Source organism: Peromyscus leucopus, chromosome 2 (assembly GCF_004664715.2).
Source record: "Peromyscus leucopus breed LL Stock chromosome 2, UCI_PerLeu_2.1, whole genome shotgun sequence".
NCBI lineage: Eukaryota > Metazoa > Chordata > Mammalia > Rodentia > Cricetidae > Peromyscus > Peromyscus leucopus.
The window spans coordinates 145,482,056-145,505,812 of NC_051064.1; the positions used below are offsets into that span (position 1 = coordinate 145,482,056).

General features: G+C 50.7%; 1 protein-coding gene across 1 annotated transcript in view; it reads right to left on the reverse strand.

The window, feature by feature from the left end:
* Positions 1-3,371: 3,371 nt before the first annotated feature.
* The window catches only part of Tnfrsf1b (TNF receptor superfamily member 1B), a 34,069-nt gene continuing 13,683 nt past the window's right edge, over positions 3,372-23,757 (reverse strand). Inside the window, exons 2-10 of the mRNA XM_028860146.2 lie at positions 19,748-19,850; positions 17,562-17,690; positions 16,202-16,354; positions 15,691-15,784; positions 15,211-15,434; positions 14,642-14,719; positions 14,092-14,126; positions 10,587-10,794; positions 3,372-5,103 (exon numbers count right to left, since the gene is read on the reverse strand). Coding sequence (XP_028715979.1) covers positions 4,790-5,103; positions 10,587-10,794; positions 14,092-14,126; positions 14,642-14,719; positions 15,211-15,434; positions 15,691-15,784; positions 16,202-16,354; positions 17,562-17,690; positions 19,748-19,850 — 1,338 coding nt within the window. The 3' untranslated portion in view covers positions 3,372-4,789. The remainder of the gene's footprint in view (positions 5,104-10,586; positions 10,795-14,091; positions 14,127-14,641; positions 14,720-15,210; positions 15,435-15,690; positions 15,785-16,201; positions 16,355-17,561; positions 17,691-19,747; positions 19,851-23,757) is intronic.

The window sequence follows — 23,757 nt, forward strand, 5'->3', positions numbered from 1 at the left end:
TCCCTCCTTCCTGACTGCAGAGGCAATGTGGCCAGCCGCTACCTATTCTTGCTGTCCTGACTTCTCCATGATGGCCTGGACTCTCTAACCAGGAGCCAAAAAAAAAAAACCTCTTTCTTCCTTAGGTTGCTTTTGTTAGGTGTTTCCTCATTGTAAAGAGAAAAGTAACATATTCAATACTCAAATATATTTGTGTTTCCGGCTTTCATACAGTGTTATAACGTATTAAACCAAGGTGTACGCTCTAACTGGCATAGGATCTGTATCAGGTCTAGTCAAAAGAACAATGCTGGATTTATCTTTTTGTTTTCTTTTAATTTGGTTTGGTTTTCCAAGACAGGGCTTCCTTGTGTAGCTGGGGTTGTCCTGGAACTTGTTCTGTAGACCAGGCTGGCCTCAAACTCACAGAGATCCTCCTGCCTCTACCTCCCGAGTGCTGGGACTAAAGGCGAGTGCCCCCACAGCCCAGCTGCTGCTGCTTCTTCTTCTTCTTCTTCTTCTTCTTCTTCTTCTTCTTCTTCTTCTTTATTCTCTTTCTTCCTTCTCCTTTCTAAGACAAGTTCTCATGTGGCCTAGGCTGTCTTTGAACTAGGTATGTAGCAAAGGATGATTGAACTTCTGATTCTTCTTCTCTGCCTCCTAGTGCTGGAATTACAAGAAGCCACCCAGTATATGCAGTCCTGGGGATTGAACCCAGGGCCTTGTGCATGCTTGGCTAACACTCTATCAACAGAGTTCCAGTCCCAGCAGAGGATACTACATATTTTTAAAACTTTTAAATTACGTTATTTTATTTATTGTATATGTGCGTGGGTGTATGAGTAGAGAGGCCAGTCAGTTCTCTCCTTCCATCATGTGGGTCTTGGGCCCTTTACCCAGCAAGCCAGCTCTCTGGTCTCAAGAATGCTAGAATTTTTTTGAGACAGAGGCTCACCATGTAGTCTTGGCTAGCCTCGAACTCATTGTGTAGGCCAAGTTGGCCTCTAAATCATAGAGATCCACCTGCCTCTGCCTCCCAAGTTCTGGGATTAAAGACGTGCACCACACTTGGCAGAATGCTAAATTTTTTTGTTTGTTTGTTTTTTTGAGACAGGGTTTCTCTGTGTAGCTTTGAGCCTTTCCTGGAACTCGCTTTGGAGACCAGGCTGGCCTCAGACTTACAGAGATCCTCCTGCCTCTGCCTCCTGAGTGCTGGGATTAAAGACGTGTGCCACCACTGCCCGGTTAAATTTTTAAATTAAAAAAATTTTCTATTTGGGGCTGGAGAAGATGGCTCAGAGGTTATGAGCACTGGCTGCTCTTCCAGAGGTCCTGAATTCAATTCCCAGCAACCACATGGTGGCTCACAACCATCTATAATGAGATCTGGTGCCCTCTTCTGGCCTGCAGGCATACATGTTAAACACAGTAATAGGTGACCCCCCAAAGAGATCATGATGCACAGGTTGAGAACCACTGTTCTGGGGGATCTTGAACTCCCTAAGCATTCTTTAGCAAATAGAGCTATGGCAAAGCCAAGCACAGAGCTCCAAAAGGCCGTAGAATGATGGTCAAGTGCCTATGAGGACTTAACTCCAATATAGTTGTCTGTTTGGTAACAATGTTAATGATAATTTGCAAGTTAAAAGTAAAGTGGTGGTGCACACCTTTAATCCCAGCACTCAGGAAGCAGAGGCAGGTGGATCTCTGAGTTTGAGGCCAGCCTGGTCTACAGAGTGAGTTCCAGGACAACCAGAGCTACATAGTGAGACCCTGTCTCAAAACAAACAAACAAACAAACAAACAAACAAAAAGTAAAGTTTGGGGCTGGGGCATGGGACATTTGGCTGTGTTTGCCTAGAATGCTCAAGGCCCCTGGGTTTAATCCCCAGCAACACATAAACCAGGCACAGTATGAACACACCTGAACCCCAACACTTGGGAAGTAAAAGCAAGAGGATACCAAGTTCAAGGTCATCCTTAGACAAGGTTGATGCCAGCCTGGAATACACAAGACCTATCTGAAAAAATAAGATTAAATAAATAAGGAAGATTTAATGCCCAAAAAGTCCTAGCATGGCTGCACATGACTATAATGTCAGTGCTCTGGAAGCTAAGGCAGGAGAATTTGCAAGTTCAAGGTGCCCAGAGTATGCAGCCAGCTTGGGTACATAGAAAGACCCTTTCTATAAACAAACAGATAATAAGCAAAAATAATGATACAAAATAAAGTCAACTTATTTTTAAAATTTTATTGCATGTATTGTGTGTGTATGTGTGTGTGTGTGTGTGTGTGTGTGTGTGTGTGTGTGTGCGCACACGTGCAGAAGCATGCATGTGGAGGAGTCAAAGGACAAGCTGCAGGAGTCCTGGGGACCCAGTTTGGGTCCTCAGGCTTGTCAGCAATTGCCTTTATCCACTGAGCCATCTTACCAGTCCAACCTTAACTCATTAAAAGAGGGAGCACCTGGAGAGATGTCTTAGTGGATAAAGTGCTTGGTACACAAGCATGAGAATCAGAATTCAGATCTCTAGTATCCATGTAAACCTTGGGCAGGTCCAGCGGCCTGCCTGCAATCCCAGCACTCCAGAGGCAGAGCCAAGGGATGCCTGAAGCAAGCTAGACTAGCCAGATATGCAAGCTCTAGGTTTCGAGGAGAGCCCCTGCCTCAACATATTAGATAGAGAGTGACCAAGAACACCCCAAACCAACCTCTGGCCTCCCCACACATATATGCAAAAATGCATACACATACATACACCACACACACACACACACAGAGAGAGAGAGAGAGAGAGAGAGAGAGAGAGAGAGAGAGAGAGAGAGAGAAAGAGAGAGAGAGAGACCCCACACACACACATACACCTTACCCCACCAATCACACACACACACACACACACACACAAAGAAAAAGAGAGGTTCTGGAAAACTGCTCATCCCTCAGGAATGTGTCAGAGGTAACTACTGTTACCTGTTCCCTGACCCCCGCCTCTGCTCACAGAGCCCTGAGCTGCTCTAAGCACCCACAGATGGGCTTGTGGTACAGCCATTGCTCTGACCTGTGCTGTGGGCTTCCCAGATGGCAGAACCCACCTCCTTCCCAGAACACAATGAGGAGGCCAGGTTTAGGTAAGAGGGCAGGAGACAGGAACATGCCTGGAGACGAGCTGCCGGAAGTTCCCTCAGCACCACAGGCTACAACTGTAGTGGGAGACAGCCAGGTTCTCAGCAAGAGCAGCTGTAAAGGTGGGGTGGGTGAGGGCTCCAGAGCCATTCACTACATGGACCTCTTGGACCTCACTAACCATGACCCCATCTCTCCTCACACATTGGAGGTGGGCCAGCAGGACCCCAGACAAACCCCAGCCCAGCCCCCAGACACAGTCAGGGATCAGTGTGAAAAAACAACAAAAAGCATTTATAAGCAGGAACTTGTCCAGCATACAGTGCAAATGCTCCTTGACACATCGTGTTGGGGTCCATACAAGCACAGGAGCTGGGGCAACACCCAGAAAACGTCCTTTTAATTCATGCTTTTGTTGCCTCGGAAGCCCAAAGTCATCCCAGTACTGGCCACCAGGGGACAGGCGTGTTCCATAGCCTCGACGGTCTGTTGCAGCGCAGAGACCTAACCAGTAGGTCCTGTAGGTCTTAAGAGTACAACATCTCAATTCCAGAGTGCTTTTTGAGTCTCCATGGTAACAGGCCTCCAATAGTTTAACTACCAACTTCATATCCAATGGAATTTGTGAACATGGAATCCAAGCACCATAGACTGAACTTGCCTCTTAAGGAGTCTCCTGAACCCTTTCCTTCCAGATCTGGGCATGCTAGGGGAGCGTGTTGACTAGAAAATGGGTATGAATCCTTTGGCAAAATAGCTGGCTTCAGCTGCTTCCAGATGGGCTGTTCAAATGATGCCATGCACTGTTCCAACCCACAATGCATAGCATGGACATGCACTCAGGGTCACGGTGGGTACAGTACCAAGCAGTTGGGGAGTTAGAGGGAGTGGTCCAGGCTGAGGTAGGAGGAGGCAGGTGGCTGCAGAGGCCTGGGACCTCTACAGTCCCTGAGATTCCCTGAAAAGAAGGTGTGGCCTTGAAAGGGCTCCTTAGAAGGCCAGCAGGGAGGAACTGGAACCCTCTCTGTGCCCACTGGAGTGAAGGTCAAAGGCAGAGGATGCAAACCAGCTGTTTGCTGCATGTACTTACTTTCTGCATTTGGAGCTGGAGATCGAACCCAGGGCATGCTAAGAGCACACACACTACCACTGAGTTACAGCCCAGCACCCTTATAGCAGAGCAACCTCGCCTATCGGGGCCTCTGTACATCTGATTCTTGCATCAAAAGAACTGTGGTAGTTTGGAAGGGGTACTTCCCAAGAGTCTAGCACTAACCTCAAGGGCCCCTGTGCCCTACAAGGCCACCACTTCCCCCTTCCTGCTGGGACTGTCCTGTGATGTCATCATTCAGGCTGAAGAGCTGTACTGTCCTTTCTCCAAGCGTATGGATGAGGGTGTTAGCTCTTTGGGAGGGAAAGATCCCGGGGCCTCTCAGAAGCCACAATCAGGCCAGAGCCCAGGAGATCCAGAGGTCACAGAAGAGTAAGGGTTTTGCTGGGACTGCCCCATAGAACACCATGGCAAGAGTTTCCCACCACTCCGGCTGCTTCAACCCTCACTTGACCTGCAAGTGGGGTTGGGGAGGTCACTAAGGGAAATGGGCCCAGAAAGAGTTGTAAAGTCCTGTGGGTTGAGGGTCTAGGAGAATTGGGGGTCCATATACAGGGCGTTGCCCTTGCAGGGGTCAGGCCACTTTGGCTGCAGCCTGGTCACGCCAGCCTGGTTGGTCCGGCTTCATGCCCACATCAGGCACACCGAGGGGCAAAGACTTCTCATGGCTCAGCAGTGTCTCTGGGGTCTCCCACTGGGACTGAGAAGGACACTCCTCCTGGGAGAAGGGAACCTGCTCGTCCTTCGGGGATCCCGGGGCGTTGGCATCTGGCTCTCCCACTGTGGTGCTGGCTTGGGAGGAACACTGTGCGCTGTGGTCAGAGCTACTACAGACGTTCACGATGCAGGTGACATTGACATGGGTCCCGTGGCTGCCGCGGGAAGAATCTGTGAAGCACAAGATGGGAGCTGTGAGTCCGGGGGTCTTGGAGTGGGGGTGTCTTTGCAGTTTACTTCTTGTCCCAGAGGCAGGTTAAGATGGTGGGGGAAGAGCAGTAGGCCAAGGACCAAGAGACCAAAGATGCTAGCTCCCCCCTACTATGGCATCAGACATGTCACCTGCCCTCATGTGCCTCTGTTTGCTCACCTCCCAGCTGCCCAGCCCAACTTTCCATGTGGCTGACAGAAGACAATCATCTAAATCAGACAAAACTGCGAAAGGTGTCGACCATTACAGCCACACCACCAACCAAACCAAATGGTGAGAACTCTCTTGTCATCGGCACAGTATCTGTGGCCACTTGGAAACTGTTCCTTCCTAGAGATGAGCCCCTGACTCGGAAGACATCTTTGTTCTCAGTAAATCTCTTACTGTCCACAGCTGCCTCTAGGATTTCATGAATCTGGAAGTTGAGATGGGATTGCTGGTACTCTGTCCTTACTACTGAGGCTGGGATGCCCACTCTTAGCAGACTGACTGTTCTGAGTTCCTCAATCTTGGCCAATCACTTGACCTCTTTCAGTTTACTCTGCTGTTAAACGGGTACGGTAGCTGGGGATGTAGCTCAATTGGTAGAGTGTTTACCTAGCACGCACAAAACCTTGGGTTCGGTTCCCAGCATAGACAGCACATTGCACATGCCTAAAATTCCAGCATTTGGGAGGTAGAGGCAGGAGAATCAGAAGTTCAAGGTTATTCTTGGTTACACAGCCAATTCAAGGTCAGCCTGGGCTACATAAGACTCTGTCTCAAAAAGAAGAAAACAAAAAGTGTGACTGGAGAGATGGCTCAGTGATCAAGGGCACTGGCTGCTCTTCTAGAAGACTGGGGTTTGATTCTCAGCACCCACATGGTGGTTCACAACGATCTGTAACTCTAGTTCCAAGGGGTCTGGTGCCCTCTTCTGATTCCTATGGGCACCAGATGACACATGTGGTACACAAATGTATATTCAGGCAAAAAACGCTCACTCATAGGATTAAAAAAAAAGAATAAACCTTTTATAAATGGTGTTTGTTTGTTTGTTTTTAGCTGAGGATCAAACCCAGGGCCTTGCGCTTGCTAGGCAAGCGCTCTACCACTGAGCTAAATCCCCAACCCTATAAATGTTTTTAAAGGCTGCAATGACGGTGCATCTCTCCTAGCAAAGATGACAGTCTTGGTCACTGCTTTATCTCCATAGCTCTTGGAGACAGTGAGTAGGTGTAATCAGGACTCCACCTAACCATGCACCTAAGAAACCTGCACTTGGGTTCTTAAAAACACCTTGCATTTTACCTCCATCTCCAATCACCTTTCTGCTCAGTCCACAGTGCCACGATCCACCCTGCTCAGACTTGGAGCCTTGGGGCAATGTCTGTGTCGTATTCTATAACCAATCTACCAATAACTACCTTCAAAAAGGAAGCAGAGCTTCCTTGCCTGCCCTGTGCCAGCCAAGCAGGCCTCCACCCACTCTTCTGGACTATATGACCAGCCTCTGCCCCATCCTGGCTCCGGCCCCATCCTCTGCAGGTTTCCAAGCTGGCCCTTTGAAGTGGGGGTCACTTCCTCTGTTGGTCCTTGACAGAGCCCATGAGGCCTTACATAAACTGGTACCCATCCTCTTTACGCCCCTGATGCTCCAACATCTCACAGGCCTTCCAGCTGCCCTAGGCTCCCTGCTGCTCCTTGAGCACTTCAGGCCTCAGGACTTTTGCACATGCTGTTCCCTCAGCTTAGAAAGCTCTTCTTGTTCACAGGCTCTCCCTCCTGTCACTGAGGCCTAGCTCAAAGTCACTTTCTCCAATAAGCCTCTGTCTGTCCTCCCTGCTCTGAACACATTGGCTTCCTTCCCTGTCCATCACCTGGTCTCCCTCCCCACATCCCAGACCTGGAATCACGGGGCATGTGGACTTTCTGACAGTTCATGCTATGTTCCTAGTGACTTTTAACAGGGACACGTATTAAATGGACCAAAACCAGCCTAAGTACATTTTGGTGATGATAGCAGGTTTTTTTTTTTTTTTTGATGGTGGTGATGGTGGTGGTGTTTTGGGTTTGTTTTGATTTTTTATTGTTGTTTTGTTTGTTTGTTTTTAAAGACAGGGTTTCTCTGTGTATCCCTAGCTGAACTAGAACCAGCTCTATAGATTAGAGATCCTCCTGCCTCTGCCTCCTAAGTGCTGGGACTGAAGGTGTGTGCCAACACCACCCGGCCGGTGATGATAAAGGTTTTTTTTTTTTTTTTTTTTTTTGGTTTTTCAAGACAGGGTTTCTCTGCGTAGCTTTGCGCCTTTCCTGGAGCTCACTTGGTAGCCCAGGCTGGCCTCGAACTCACAGAGATCCACCTGCCTCTGCCTCCCGAGTGCTGGGATTAAAGGCGTGCGCCACCACCGCCCGGCGATGATAAAGTTTTAAATTAACTGACTGCCAAATTTTAAACTTCAGAGGTTGGTTGGTAGTTGAAAGCCCCAGGCTGGAGGCATAGTTAAGTGGGAAAGGCTTGTCTACCATACACAAGAAGTTTGATCCCTGCCACTGGGATATACAGAAGCAGAAGCCATTGACAGAACAGACGTCAGGGACGGTCCACCCATTGTCCTGCCTGGCCCCTCTGGGCATCTAAGTTTCCTAAGTTGGTGAGGAGTGGATGCCAGACTAGCAGGGGGCAGACATGAGGGCTTGCCACACAACTGTTCTCCCAAACGTCAGTTGCTGCTGCTACTGCTGCTGGCCCTCCAGAACCTGCCAGGGCCGACAGCAGTGGAAGCTGGCTATTCAGCCTGGCACCTGGAAGCTGGAGGTCAAGGAAGCTTGGGTAAGAATACAGCCAGCCAACCACCATGCACAGAGGCTTCTCAAATGCACCAGAGGGAGGAAGAGCTGAAATCAAGGGACCACAAAGACATCTCTATCCTGGGCCTCCCCAGCGCCCAAAGGTCACGCAAAGTCACCATGGCCTTTGCATGTTGTGAACAAGACACTCTGGTGGTGGGTGGGCACCATTCTGGGGTTGACAGGCTCCCACAGTAGAGAGAGGTGTCAATGGGAGGGAGGGAGGGAGAATGGGAGAGCAAAGCAATGGGGAGGTCAGAGAGAGATGGGGTACAGATCTAGGAGAAGAAACATCTAGGAGAAGAAAGAGGAGGGGGCAGAGAGCAGAGGAGAAAGGGGATGGATAGACATCCTCAGGGAGGCAAGGAAGATGCCACAGTGGGACATAATGGGAGAAGGGGAGCCAAGAAAGATGAACTCACGTTTCTATTTGAGCATGTGTATAGACTCAACCAATGTGGAGAGCCATCTGCTCTGTTCCAGGCCAGGCCCAAGGAACCCTCAGCTTGTACTGAGGGGCCCTGACAAGTCATCACGTGCTGGTGAGGCTGGGGACTCCGACAGCAAAAACAGAAGCAGACACGAGTGCTCCCGTGGGTAGGCAGGGGGGCAGGGGTGCCGCAGGCAGAGAAGGTTGCATGGGCACCGGCAAGCACTGGGCACAACAGTTGCTGCAGCCGCAGCAGAGTGTGGGTGTGGGGGGAGGCTGGGTGGGGAGGCAGCTGAGGCAGCAGCCGTAATCCCGTCAGATGCCAATGCGGCTACAATGCTGCAGTCTCTTATCAGCATGCCAAGGGGGTTCATGGCTGATCACCAGGTGAGGAAACGGAGACTCGTGGGATTAAGGCTCGGATTCTCATGGCCTCCGGGGCAGTGGGTCTGCTCTGAGTTAACAACCAAAGTCACGTTCATGTTTACTTCTGTTGCACCACCAGCCAGTGGACCTGACCTTCCCACTACAAAACAAAGGAAACCCCAGGGTTCTGGGGAACCCCACCAGGGACTCGCTCCAGTGTGGGCACTGGAGGTACCAACTGTGTTGCCATCCTAGATTATAAGGTAAGATGCACACCAAGTAAATGCACCAGGTCCCCACATTGTGCCTCTGGCCCCAGGTGACCCTCAGGGAGCTATCGAGAGCTGAACTTCCAAAGAACAGGGCTAGAGAGGTGGCTCAGCAGTTAAGAGCACTTGGTATTGCAGAGGATTTGGGTTCAATTCCCTGCATCCACCATGGCAGTTCACAATCATCTGTAACTCTAGTTCCAGGGATCTGACACCCTCTCTGGCCTTCCCCGTGTGTACAGACATGCATGCAGGTAAAACACCCATATGCATTGTTAAAAAAACAAATCTATATATATTTTTAAAGAACCTTGGAGGATGCCTTTAATCCCAGCACTTGGGAGGCAGAGGCAGGTGGATCTCTGTGAATTCGAGGCCATCCTGGTCTATAGAGTGAGTTCCAAGACAGCCAAAGCTGTTACTCAGTGAAACCCTGTCTTGAAAAACTGAAAAGAAAGAAAAAAAAAAAAAAAACTTGAAGGAATTGTTTTACTCATATTCCAGTTCCAGAGCTCTAAAGCCCAAGCCCAGACTCCTGGTGCTTGTGTATACTGTGTTCTCCTAACAAGGTGATTAACTTTTCCAGGCCTCAATTTCCTCATCTGGAAAATGGGATAATAATGGTAACTATTTCTTTGTATTGACAGGCAGGGTGTTTGGTGCAGGCAAAGCATCCAAGACAACGCCTGGTGTATCACAGTTTCCCAGGCCAAACTGGCTGTGGTGGCACACACCTTTAATCCCAGCACTCAGGAGACAGAGGCAGGAGGATCTCTGAGTTCAAGGCCAGCCTGGTCTACAAACAGTTCCAGAACAGCCAGGGCTACAAAGAGAAACCCTGTCTCAAAAAAACAAAACAAAATCTAGCCAGACCAGTGCTGGGCCCGGGGATGTAAGCAGGATCTTGGCTTTTGGGAATCACACAAGCCAGTAAAGGGAGGAAGGAGACAGACAGTCCTGTGGAAGAGAGGCATGGCCTTGGGGATTCCTGAGGAACAGCCACCCCAGCTGGGATGACAGCATGGGGTGGGGTGCGGGAGTGCTCCCCACGGATATGAGAGACTTGAAAGACAAAGCCAGAGTTCTGGCAGAAGGGTGAGCAGAGAGAGGACCAACACAGGGCAAGGTGGGGCTGAACCTAGAATCCAAAGTGGCTATTCTTCGCATGAGCAGGGAACAGAAGTAAGCTGGGGGCAGCCAAGGCTAGCCCCACAGGGCAACTCCAGGGCACTAGCAGAGATTAGGCAAGGAATGCACATGAACCCAATTCACAGAGGTCTGACTCAAGATTTTGCAACTTGACATGGGTGAGAACGTGATCCACACACTCCAGAGAAGCTGTGCTGAGCACTGTGAGCCTGGACCCTTTTCAGAACGAGTGAAATGGTGTAGGGTGAAATGGCGTAGGATCTCCTCCCAAGACAGGCAGTGACTGAGAGCCACAACTACCAACCATCATGGTTGCCAGGTGTGTTAAAGGCATTTCCCTCTTGGGTTATTTTCAACTCTCTCTGCACAGAGTGGGAGGGAGCCAGCTCCTGCCTCTCACCTGAACTCCGGGAGCCTGCACAGGCCTCCTGAGACCCTCGGGCCTCCTCTGTGGCCGTTGCCTGGGGCTGGCTCCGAGGGGGCACCCTCCTGTCCCCAGCGCTGGTGGAGCTCTCCAGGGAGCTGCTGCTGGAACTGGGCGCTGTGGTCAACAGGTGCTGCTGCTCTAGGCCTGTGGCACCCAGGGACTTCTCATCGGGCAGGTGAGGCTGAGAGGAAGAGGGAGAACATTAAACCACCTGCCGGTGACTCGTCACCCCCGTCACCCACACTCCACAGCTTACACATTTCTGCCCACACCACACGTTGTTTCCACACCCTCAGTCCACATGAGGAAACGGAAAAATCGACTTTCTGAAGGTCGTCTGTCAGTGTAGGGAGATGTCCCCAGCCTGGTAGCTAAGAGTTGAATTCTGAATTCAGACCACCTGAGTCTAAGATCATCACTCTACCACTCATTGGCTGTGTGATCTTGAAAAGTTACCTAACCTCTCTGGGCCTCCATGTTTCATGTATAAAGGAACAATTATAGCTTATGTCCTAGGATTGTTGTGAAAACTAAACAGTTGGGAATTTCAAGGATAGTGGTGCTATAAGCCTTGCACAGGACACTGTTTATGAGAACTTGGCAGAAGTACCACTCACTGGGTGGCAAAGCCTGCCAGCCAGGAATGACCTTCATGCTTTTAAATGGTTCCAACTTAAAAATAAATAAATAAATAAATAAGATAGTAACATTTCTCTTTTTTTAAAAAAAAGTCTTATTTTTTTAATTTTTAATTGTGTGTATACGTTTGTGTCTTAGTGTGAGCAGGTACACGTGCATGCAGATGTCTTTGGAGGACAGGAAGGGGCATTGGATCCCCTGGAGCTGGAGTTACAGGTGGTTGTGAGCCATCTGATGGGGTGCTGGGACCTGAACTCATGTTTTCTGCAAGAACAGAAGGAACTAAAGACTACACACTGGCTCCTCCTAGGTTCAGTCCCCAACAACACGTAAGCGGGGTGTGGTATGTCTATAATCTCAGCACTGATTGAGTGGAGAGACTGAGGCAGGAGCATCAGAAATTCAAAGCCATCTTCAATTAGTGTTCAAGCCCAATAGGGGCCACACGAGTCCCTGTCTAAAATAAAAAAATTCCCAAAACCTAAAGTATGAGTTTTAGTGTCCATAAACAAACAAGTTTGGTGCAACTGAGTCACCATCAGTGTTTAATGGCAAAGGGTGGCTTTCCTGACTCACAGGCGGGTCTAGGTAGCTGTCCCTGGGGCCAGACTCAGTCCTCGAAGCTTAACACCTTTACTCTCTGTTCCTTCCGTTCAATGAATCAGCCCAGTTCGTGGAGTCCTTTCCCCCAGGCCACTCACAGGGCTCCTCACTGGCCTGTCTCAGCTCCCCCTTCCCACGGTTCACCCAAAGGATGTTCTGTGGCTTCCCTGCGGCTTCTTACAGAATAACAATGACAAAACCCGTACATGACCTGAGTACCTAGTGCCGAGTACAGTACCTGAGAAACATCTACCTCAGCTCTTTCAGAAGCTCAGTCTAGCCTAGTTCCACCCTGGCTCTGCAGATGTGGAAACTGGGTTTCTTGCCCTAGGTCATGGTTAGGATACAGTGCAGCAAGCTAAAACTCCTCATGCCTTTTTTGGGTATCTGGGGTTCAACTCCAGAGGCTTAGCACAAAATCCATTTTCACAGCCACCCCTGCTGAGGACACCTGGAAATACCATTCCAAGGCCACTGTCTGTCCACACCAGCTGGAAAAGTGACCAGGCCAGGGCTGGCACCCCCTGGCCTTCCTCCAGAGGCAGGCACAAAAAGTCTGTGCAGAAGCAATAGTTTGGCCATACTTCCTGTGACTGGTGCTCTCTAGAGTCACTGAAATGCCATCTGGGGGCCCTGCTTCTTAGATGCCCATGTGTGTCCTGTGGCCTTGATTCCTGCCCAGTCCATAGCTTCTGACTGTGGACTGAAAGGATCTGGCACAAGCTGTCCCCAAGAGGCCAAAAAAGCCCACCGAAGGTGAATCCTGTACTTAGAATTACATTAGCTTGGCCACAGCAAGAAAACCCAGGCCAGCATGGGGAAGCAATGCACGATGCATCCTCCTGCCTCCCCTGGAGTCCTGCCAGCCAGGTAGCCAAGTCTGGAAGGGGTGGAAGGCATTCTGAATTCACAGTCTTACCCTGGGCCCAGCCTTAGCCTATAGCCCTGCAGAGGCATTCATAAATGTCACACTCACCAGCTCCTGAGAAGGAGCTTTTCTGGCTGGGCCTTCCCCTCTCTGCCTGTGGCTAGAGCCAAGCAGAAAAAAAAAAAAAAAAAAAAAAAAAAACCTAAAGGTCACAGCCACCTCCCCACTCAGAGCCACAAGCTACAATGTTCAAGTACAGACACCAGACACCATCACAATCCTGTGACTCAGGCTGGAACCCCACTGAGTGAGCACCGAGGACCTCAGCTTGCCTGACACCTCCTACATTATTTCTGGGCCTGGGCCTGTTACACGGAGCTGGGACTGGCAGAAGCATGGCTCCTGCAGGCTTCGGCGCTAAGGGTGTCTCTCTGTGTCGGGCCATCTGGGCATGCGTGAGTGAGAGTGGAAGAGTGTGTTCCAGGCCACATCCGTCAGCTGTGCCACCTCGGGACAGTTACTTAAGAGTGTCTGGGCCATGTGTCCCAAGACTGTCAAGTTGGGGGGCAATAATGACGCAGCAGACTGTGTCACAGACAGGCTGGAAGAATCTGTAAGACTTCAGCACAGTGCTGGCCTGAGTTCAGTACCCGACAATTGTTGGTGACTAAACACGAGGCCATGTGCATGACCAGGGGCAGCGTGGATGAATTCATGTGCTGTTTTTTCTAAATAACCCTACTTTTCCCAGCCCTCAGAGTAGGTGCTGGTCCTGCCTGATGGCCTCACCCTAGCACATGAGGACACCACCCACTGGGCTCCCAAGAGGGCCCTGAGGCAGGCGGCTCACGGGGTACAGGGCTGGGCAAAGGGCAGCATCTAGGTTCTCCAACTCCTGGTGACTAATACTGGAGAGCAAGCCCTGCTGGGAGAGGTCTGTTTGAGACAGCATTTGATGTGTCTGCCAAATCCACTTACTCAGAGGTTTGAGCCCCAGAACATACCACAGACCTAACTCTTAACCCTTCAAGAGTGGCAGTAGCTTTTAAGCCTACGTTTCTTAATCTATATAATGAGGTGCCCTGCTCGTGGGGACCGGTGAGGGGGGGGGGGAGCCTGGCTATGCCCAGCCAGGGAAGAGCCGGCCTGTTTCTTCCCAGCTGGAATGCGGCTAGACATCAGCTGGCTCTGAGGGAGCATTTAAACTCCTGGTCTTCCAGCCTGTACCTGTGCCGGCTATGGGGATTAGAGGTATGCACCACCATTCCATGCTGCTTGTATGATGACCCAGCACCCTAGAAGAGGAACTGGAGGAGGAGGGGAAGGAGGAGGAAAGGAGGAGGAGGATGACCACAGAGGGATACTCACCACCTTGGCTTCTCTTTGCAGGCAGGAGGGCTTCTCTACAAAGAAGAGAGAGGAACAAGTCAGGAGCAGGGCTTCTTCAGCACATCTGTCCTAACGGACACAGCATGGCTAGGGTGGCGCTGGTGGAGTGGACCAGCCCAGGGAGTAGCTGCCTGCCAGGTAAGGCCCACAGAGGAGCCCATCTTACTCTTAGCCACTACCCTCTTCAATCTCCTCTGCAGTACCCTAGCCCAGCCTGTGCGGTAGCCTTGCCTCAGCCACACTCCACTCAGGAAATGCAGCCCAGCTCACAGAATCCTAGAGACCCCAGGAATCCTGAACTTCAGTCCCCTGGGATAGCCTCGACACTGCCTTCCAGTGGCCAGGTTAGAGGATGTACCTTCTGCTCCAGGCTCTAAGCTCCTAGGGAACAAGGGACTACAGTCTCCAGATCCATTTGAGTCTATGATAGTGTAGTGCTCTGTACTAGACACACCCCCTACCCGAGGCACCCAGAAAAGCAGTGAGGGGGAGCGGGGAGGCTGGAAACAAGGATGGAGCAAAACCTTACTTTTCTTCTGCACCAGGATGAGGCAGTTCACCAGCCCTAACACCAGCAGACCCAGAGCTGTCACCCCAACGATCAGACCTAGGAAGAAGGCAGGGTACTCAGAAATGAAGGTGCCAGGTGGCTGGAGCTGGGGCTGGAAATCAAGTCCAGCCTGAGGTCTTCAAATTCAGGGCTGAACCAAAGATAAACATCTGTAAACCACATGCAGCCAGAGGGCCACAGTCTGGGGCCTCCAGCTTGGTGCTATCCTAACCCCAGGAAGTAATGGGTTCATCAGAACCAGCAACCAGAACCTATGTTCACATTCATCCAACCCAGGGATTCCCTGTGACAACATCAGGCCTTTGGAGACCCAGCTCCTTCACATCTGTATGTGCTATGAAGGACAGAGTCCGGGCTCCAAGGATCGCCCACAGGGAACCGTCAAAAAGCAAAAATGGAGCAGAGAAGGAGGGAGAGAAAGTGTCTGTAGCCCAGGTTGGCCTTGAACTTGCAATTCTCCTATCTCAGCCTCCCCAATAGCTCAGACTGTGCACGTGCAAGCCTGGATGCTGGAGACAGAGACTTACCAATTGGAAGAGAGATACCACCCGTGGTGCTTGGTTCACTTTTGACAAAGACAGAGACGGTGCTTGGAGTTTGGCTGGGCTCTGGCTCTGGCTCCAGCGGGTGGGATCTTGTGGGCTCTGGCTGAGACACGTAGACTGCTTCTGGGACGGTGCTCGGGGCTGGGGACTCGGGTGCACAGACTGCATCCGCGCTTGCACTTCCGGGAATGGCGAGGATGCTACATCTGAGGGAGGAAGGGTTCGGTCAGGAGGCCACAGAGGACAGTGAGCTTACTTCAGGGAGCCAGGCGGAGGACAAGGATGTCAACAGCTAATCAGTGGCCATGAGCCAGTCACCCTAGCCAGCCTTGCCTCCATGCTCCTGTCATGTCAGAATCCAGCCCCAGAGACAATGGGTGACAAGCTGTCCTATATCCTGGGCCCCAGTCACCCAGGGGTCACCCTCCCTGCTCTTTCAGAACCCAGGCAATCAACACTCACGTGCGGTGGGGCCTGCACACATCTGTGGATGATGTGGTGTCAGAGAACGTCCCTGGGTCACAGGCCCTGCACACCACGTTTCCATTTGCAGATCCTTGAAGAGAAAATCCAGAGCTTGTCAACAACATGAATACTTCATGCAACCCGGTGGGGAGTGTCCTAGCACTGGGGCTGCAAGAGAGACCTGTTTGCAACTCTCTCCCTTAACATATATACACGTGTAGCCATGTCTGTACACACACACATGCAATAAACACATATACACATGCATGTACATGCATGCCCATACACGTACATGGGCCTGCTTTCCAGGGTTACCTTCCTGCCTCATCTGATTTTCTACCAGCTTAGGGCTTATTATGACTCATGTCTGGATCTATGTCAGACCCTAATGTGCAGCACCTAACAGATGCATCTGACAGCCACTGGGAAGGTTCCTCGGTGAGGCTGAGAGGTCAACACCTGTGACGTCTCGGGGATGCTCGTGTGGGAAAGGAAGAGGGGTCCTTACTTGTACTGGCCACTCCAAAGCCAGGGCCGCACTTGCTCAGGCTCATGCACTGTCGACAGCTGTCAGCATTTGTTTGCAAGGCACAGTACATGTCAGCTTTGCAGACGCACACTCGGTTCTGCTGTTTAGTACAGGCACGGATCTCCACCTGGTCTGGAGGAGGGAAGGACAGACAGCCAGGGTCATTTCTGCCTCCACTCACCTGCTCTGCCTTCCCTGACAGAGCTGGTCATTCACTCAGCATAGGCCCAAAGGACCCTGTCCACATTGTCCCCTGGGCTGTTGTCTGGACCCCAGCGCCACCACACTGTGAACATACACAATCTGCCTCCCTATGTTCTACATCCTCAACTCTGACAGAGATGGCCCCTTCCCTCCACCCACCTCAGAGATCCAATGAAGGTGTGGTGGGATCGAGAAGGAAAATGCCATCTGTAAGTGGCCAGGCAAGGTGTTACACACATGTAATCCCAACACCGGGGAAGCTAAGGCAAGAGGATGATTGTAAATTTAAAGTTAGCCTGGGCCTAGTAGAACATTCTAGGCCAACTTGGACAACTTAGCAAAAACCCATCTCCAAAAAACACAAAAACAGCCGGGTGGTGGTGGCACACGCCTCTAATCCCAGCACTTGGGAGGCAGAGGCAGGTGGATCTCTGTGAGTTCGAGGCCAGCCTGGTTTATAGAGCTAGCTCAGTTCCAGGACAGCCAAGGCTACACAGAGAAATGCTGTCTTGAAAAAACAAAAACAAACAACAACAATAAAACAAAAACAAACAAACAAAAAAAAACGAATTGAAAGCTGCTTCTGGGGGCTCAGGCCTGTAATCCCAGGAAGCTGAAGCAGGCAGTTCGTAAGTTCAAAGCCAGCCTGGGCCATTGAGCAAGCTCTTGTCTCAAAAGTAAAGGGCTCTGAAAGGATGTAGCCTAGTGATAGAGCACCACAAAACCCTATGTTCAATTCCTAAAACCTGCAAATAAAATTGAAGCTAGAGGCTGGAAAGACGGCTTGCCGATTAAGAACACTGGCTGTTCTTGCAGAGGACCCACATAGTGGCTTTCATGGGTACTACATGCAGCAAAAATACCCATACACACACAATAAAAATAAACAATCTTTTAAAAAAATTTTTTAAAAGGTCTGGGGATTGGTGTAACTCAGTTAAAAAGCACTTGTATTACCTGCATGGCGCCCCAGGTTCCAACCACATAAATGCATACATGTGGTAAAGAGCAGGCCCCAGCCACTCAACTCCCGGAAGATGAAAACAACTGGCCCAGGGTAACTCTCTCCACCTTCCTAGGCTGGAGGGCTAGTGACCAGGGAAGATGTTAGGACCATCCCGCTCCGGCCACTCACCCTTGCCACAGCGAGAACCACAGCTCAGACACGTGGAGAGCCTGTTCCAGAGCTTGGTGTACGTGCCGTCCTCACAGTCGGAGCACACCGTGTCTGAGGTTTTGGTGCAGAAGTGCTTCACATGCTGGCCTGAGAAAACAAGGACCAAGGGTCTCAGTGGAAGACAGGCCTCCAGTAAGACCTTAGATTCCAGGGTTCTGAACCCAGCCAGGAAGCTCCTTTGATGAAGCATCAAGCGCCTCCACAGGTCATCATACATCTGTTGGGCTCTAGCCATCTCCACCTCTGAACATAGATTCCTCTCTGCTCTCTCCAGGTAGCTGAAACACCACACTAGAAAAACCTACTGTCAGTCAATAACACTTCGGAAAGAATCGGTTTGCCAACTCCTGTCTTCTTGATGGTTGGTTAAAATTCTCTATCCTGGTGTATGAACCATAGGGAAAAGGTGGCAGCAAGGATGTCGGACCTGGCAGCCTGTCAGAGCCAAGGCACGGGATCCCTAAAAGTCTGGAGGATGGGAGAACACCAGGGCAAACCTTTAAGGTGTTTATTTCTTTCTTCTGAAGCCAGCTCCTCTCCCTTATTCCTTTCCTGCCAAATTCACTGACATTCTAAGCTCATAACTTCTTAAAGACTCTCTGCTAGTCAACAGAAGAGCCACTGTCCCCTGGGGGCTCTCAAGGTGACTGTGGAGGGCAACATGTACACAAGCTCCTTTGTTCCTACTCACTGGGTCTCAAGCAAATGGCACAGAGCCTCCAGTAAATAAAAATCTGAATTCTTCACGGTGACTCTGCTCATCTTAATCAAGTGTTTATTATTAGTAGTATTATTAGTGTGTGTGTGTGTGTGTGTGTGTGTGTAAAACCTGTTTTCTACTTTTACCATCAGTTCAGTGTGCGTGTGTGTGTGTGTGTGTGTGTGTGTGTGTTTTCTACTTCCACCATTGGTTCAGGGCATCGAACTCAGGTCATCAGGCTTGCACAACCAGTGCCTTTACACACTGAGCCGTCTCACCAGCCCTCATCTCGTCACCCCTGTCTCCCATCACACTCTCTTCTTTCACTCTGGACCACACACAGCAACCTCCAGGTCCCTTGAGCTCTCTAAACAGGCTCCTACTTTGGGGCTTTCCACTCACTTCCTTGCATCTCCTGTATGCTTGTGTGGCTTGCTCTTGTCCCTTTTGCAGGGCTCAGAGAGACCTTCCTGGACCACTCAGTGTCATCCGGAGCACATAACCTTGTCTGTCTGTCTGTCTCCATCAGCCAGTGCAGCCTTCTCTCCATCAGAGCACCTCCTGGCAGGCAGCACCACATTATCTCTTAGGTAATCTGTCTGTCCTCCATTAGAAAGCAGACATGGGCTGGAGAGGTGGCTCAGCAGTTAAGAACACTGGCTGCTCTTCCAGGACCTGGGTTCAATTCCCAGCACCCACATAACTAACAACCATCCCTACTGCCAGTTCGAAGGTTCTAACACCCTCTTCTGACCTCCAAGGGGCACTGTGTGAATGTGGTGCACAAAAGTACATGCAGGCAAAACACCCATATGTATAAAATACAAATAAATCTTACTTAAAAAAAAAAGTAGCCTCTATGAGGATGAGGATCAGGAATATCTTCCCGACATTCTGCTATGATCCCAGCAGACTGAACACACAGTAGGTGCATTATGGATACTACTCAAGTGAATGTATACACTTGACTGGCTACTCAGCACTGAAGGCTAGCTACTCAGTCCTCCCCATTGGGGCAAGGGCTCAGATCTACCATCTATGAAATAGGTACACATTCATTCACTTGATAATTAGATACAGGACACCTATATGGGCCAGTTATGTGCTGGGAATTCCACAGGGACCAAGCTACAGTCTTTATTCCAGAGGAGCACACAGCAAGGCTAAGAGAAGAACCAGACCATCATTGCAGAATGGAGCAGCCTTCTTGGTCATGGAGACAGGGTCTAAAAATGTAAGTATATGTTAACGGAGAGGAGGTATTGAGAAGTGTGCTGAGCAGAGGGGACAGCATATGCAAAAGCCCAGGGCAAGATGATTAACTGGCCCTAGAATGGATGTCCCTAGGAGCAGCCCAGTGAGAATTTAAGGCCCTCTTCCCCATTCCTGGACAGGCATTCCCTCCATGACATCACGGTCCAAACACCCAGCATCTGCCTCTCACCGGGAGGACATGCAGCACAGCACATCTGAACATTGTTGTTGTAGTATTCCTTTGGGTCCCGGCACGCGACTCCAGGTTCTGGCATGTAGGGTGTCAAGGTAACCTGGAAGAGAGCAAGTGAGGCAGTCATCAGCACAGTGACTCTGGGCTCCAGGACACCCATCATCAGGTCTCATGGATGGGTTCTTGCTTTGGAGGAGGAGGAAGGTTGGAGAAACTAGCGTCCTGGCCTCTTCTTGGCCTCCCTCTTCAGCAGGGCACACTTGTGTTTGCAGATGGAGGTGCTGGGCCAGGAGTGGGTTACTTTAGGCCTTCCCTCTTGCTGGGTGAGTCCCAGGAGGGTTCAGAGAAGACGCAGTTTTTGAAGACAGTGGCTTTGGTCACTGAAAAAAGGTCCTCCACACAAAGCTGCTCTCTTTCTAGAATGCCTGCCTGTCTGTCCCTGTGTCCTTCTGGCTGAAGTTTGCCTCCTCCCAGAAGCACCCCTGACTCCCCTAGACTCAACATAGGCTCTTCCTCCTCTGGGCTCTCTCTACATAGATAGGTCCCTTCTGACATTCATGTCATTGTTCTGACAGGGCACGTGTCTCCTTTTACGTACACCCATGCATATGCGTGCAGGTGTACATATACATGCTCACATGCTGACACCTATGATGCAAAGAGGCAGTGACCTTGTCACCTCTAGACCCAAGCTTCTGACACAGGTCATGGCAAAGCTGCCTCAGGAAGTTAAAACAGGATGGGAACAAGCCTGTGTGCTTCCTCACACAGGCGTTGCAGTCCTATGGGCTGGGAAGGTTTGGACCACTGGGGGGTCCCGGGTCTACTCAGACTCCCACTGCCAGGAGGATGCTCTCAGCATTGGCTGACAAGTTTCCAACTGAGAGGCAATACCTTGACCTCAAACCAAGATCAACGCCCATACCTCTTGGCTGGCAACCATGTGGCCCTGTTGCCACATCCTGCTTCCCCACCCTCTTGTCCGAGAGCCTTCTCCTGTCACAAGAAGCCATGCCTCAGGCTCTGCCTCCAGACTGCACCTGAGATGGATGTATTATTGCAATTCTCCAACAACCAGCCAAGATGGACGGTGACGGTTGTATAGAAAGGAAGCAGGAGTATAAAGAGGGCTCGTCACCCACCTAAGGACTCAGAGGCAGTGACAGATTTGAGCCTGGGTCCTGTCTGCCTCTCTTGCCTATGCTTTCAATGGCTGTGCCAAGTACCTCCAACCAGAGAGCAGCAAAGTCAGGAATGGGGGGGGGGGAGAACAAGAGACGGCCCAGTAGTTAAAAGCACTTGCTACTCTTGGAGAGGACCTGGGTTCGGTTCCAGCACCCACATGGCTGCTCACAACTGCCTGCCACTCGAGTTCCAAGGGATCTGACTCTACCTCTAAGTTCTGCTGGCTCCTGCATGCATGTGGTGCACATACATACACTCAGGCACACTCACATTTTTTAATTTTTTAATAAATAATTGTGAAAGACAGACAGACGGGGAGGAGAGAAAAGGAAAACAGCACCCACATGGCACAGAACCAGCAATGAGAAACACAGGGCTCTCCCTCAGATCTCCAAGTGGCCCTGGGAAATGTGCAGTAGCAGCAGCAGCAGCAACTGTCATCACTGTGCCTGTCCCAGTACCCTGGAGACCAGCCCGAGCCCCGGCTTTCCTTCCGAAAGATGGGATGGCAATCTGAGCCTTCGGGGACAAGGCTGAGTTAGCCAGTCCAGCAAGGATGTGAGCTCATGAACAAACACGGGAGTGGACCCACAAGCACAAAGAGGCTGTGCACACACACCCAAAGTCCTTGAAGTTCCTGCTGACGTCACCTGAAAATGACCAGGGGGCGGTTCTAGGTCAAAGTTGAGGGCTGGCTTATACTTTTTATTGTACCAACAGCTTCCATCATGGTCAATAGGAGCTCAATGAACGTTTATTGAACCAGTAACCGTGACAAGTCCCCTGACTTCTCAGATAAAGGTAGAGAGTTAGAAAGTCATGGTTTCATTTTCTTATTCTACTGCTTATCAGCTGTATGATCACAGGCAAGTGTCTCTACCTCTCTGGACTTCGGTTCCTGACTGAACTCCACGGGAGCAAGAGTGTGGGGCGTTTACCCACCACCCCCACAGCTTCCCAGAGTTTTCTTGAGTACGAGCAGCAGGAAATATTAGATAGAAGGATTTATAGCGGAGAATCTTGCGGAGATAAACAGATAGAAAATAAAGGACAGCCTCGAGAGGGCCTGGAACCTATTCCAACAGGCCCGGACTGTCTCTGGCCCAGGGTTTTTATAGAGATGTCAAGGGGTGGAGCAAAAGACCTCCTCCCCCAGCACAGCCAAGTGCAGACTATCTCAGACACCTGCACTCAGCCCGTGGTCCTGATCATCCTCTATTCGGACCTGCTGGGTAAAGCCACAAGGAACCCCAGAACGGGCTCCCACACAAGAGAGATACACAAAATATCTAACAACTATCACAGCAAAGGCACTGACCAGCTCCCTTGAACAGCAGCTGTAAACAAGTCAATCAGAGAAGGTGCTGCCTATAATACTGGGTTCATCTGGTGTGTATCCAGTCGATACACACCAGATGAGCCTGGTGTATCGCCTTTAATCCCATCACTTGGGAGGCAGAGGCAGGCGAATCTCTGTGAGTTCAAGGCCAGCCTGATCTACAAGGCAAGTTCCAGGAAAGGCGCAAAGCTACACAAAGAAACACTGTCTAGAAAAAACAAAAAACAAACAAACAAAAAAAAAAACAAAAAAGGAAATGTCTCACAGGCTTGCCTATAGCCCTATCTACTAAGTGCTGGGATTAAAGGCGTGGCCACCGCCACGCTCTTGCTATGGCTCTAATAGCTCTAACCCCCGGGCAACTTTATTTATTAACATACAATTAAAATCATATTTCAGTTCAGTAAAATACCACCATACAAATTCCCAGAATCTGTGGGTGGTGGCTCTGCCCTCTGCCTTCCCTCCCCACCTCCAGCACTGTCTGGGGAGCATCACTATCCTGCCCAATGACATGGTCTCAGCAGCAAGTAACATGTGAGTTACTCCCTCAGTGATCTTCCCTGTTCAGTCACCAAGCCACTCAGTGATACCGGCTGGAAGCCACCAGGGGCCATGACTCAAGGGACTAGAGTTCCCTGATGTGGACAGTCGTTGGCTCTTCTGGTCCTGCCCCTGTGCCCTACCTATTCATGCTCCCTCTGACCAAAGTCCACACATGCCTTCAAAGTGCATCCCCTCTTGTTTTCATGCTCACCCAGTAGCCCCAGAGCCAGACAGAAAAGGGAGATCAGCAGTACTACCCTGAACAGGGGAGTGATTCCAATGTCATTTCCTGCAGGAGAGGTCTTCACTCTCCGCACTAAAGCCAAGAAGCCTGAGCAGAAATGCACCTGCCATCTTGGCCTGTCTCTGAGTCCACCAACAGAGCCATCTGCTCCAGGGAGGTCATGCAGGCAGCTGGGTGAGGGAAGTCTCAGAGCCAGCTGTGCTGGGTACCAAGTCTGAAAAAGCCACTGCAGCTCCTTCTGGATAGGGGCACACGCATCCAAGTACACGCACGCACATGTACGCCCACTATCCTGGCACCTCCCCCTTCCATTTCACGACAAAAGGATCCACTGGGGTTGAGCACCCGCTATAAGGGCGTTCCACACTGCCTGTGTCCAAGGCAAAGGGTGTCAGTGGTGCTGGTTGCCCCCTCCACACCCATGGGGGCGTCTCTGGGCTAGGGACTCATACTGCTCAAAAAGAGAAGAGGAAAAACAAGAAAGAACTCCCCAGGCATCAGGGAATCCTCCGCTGCCCTCATGCTGTCTGATTTCTCACCCCACGGACAAAGCAAGATAAGCTGGGGGAAGGGAGTGGGGATGGACGCACACAGCGGACCTAGGGAAGCCCTGAACCCCAGAAATCACAGCGCCATGGCTCCTTTTACACCTATCATTCCACAGAATGCTAACTGACACAGAGGGCCTGAGTG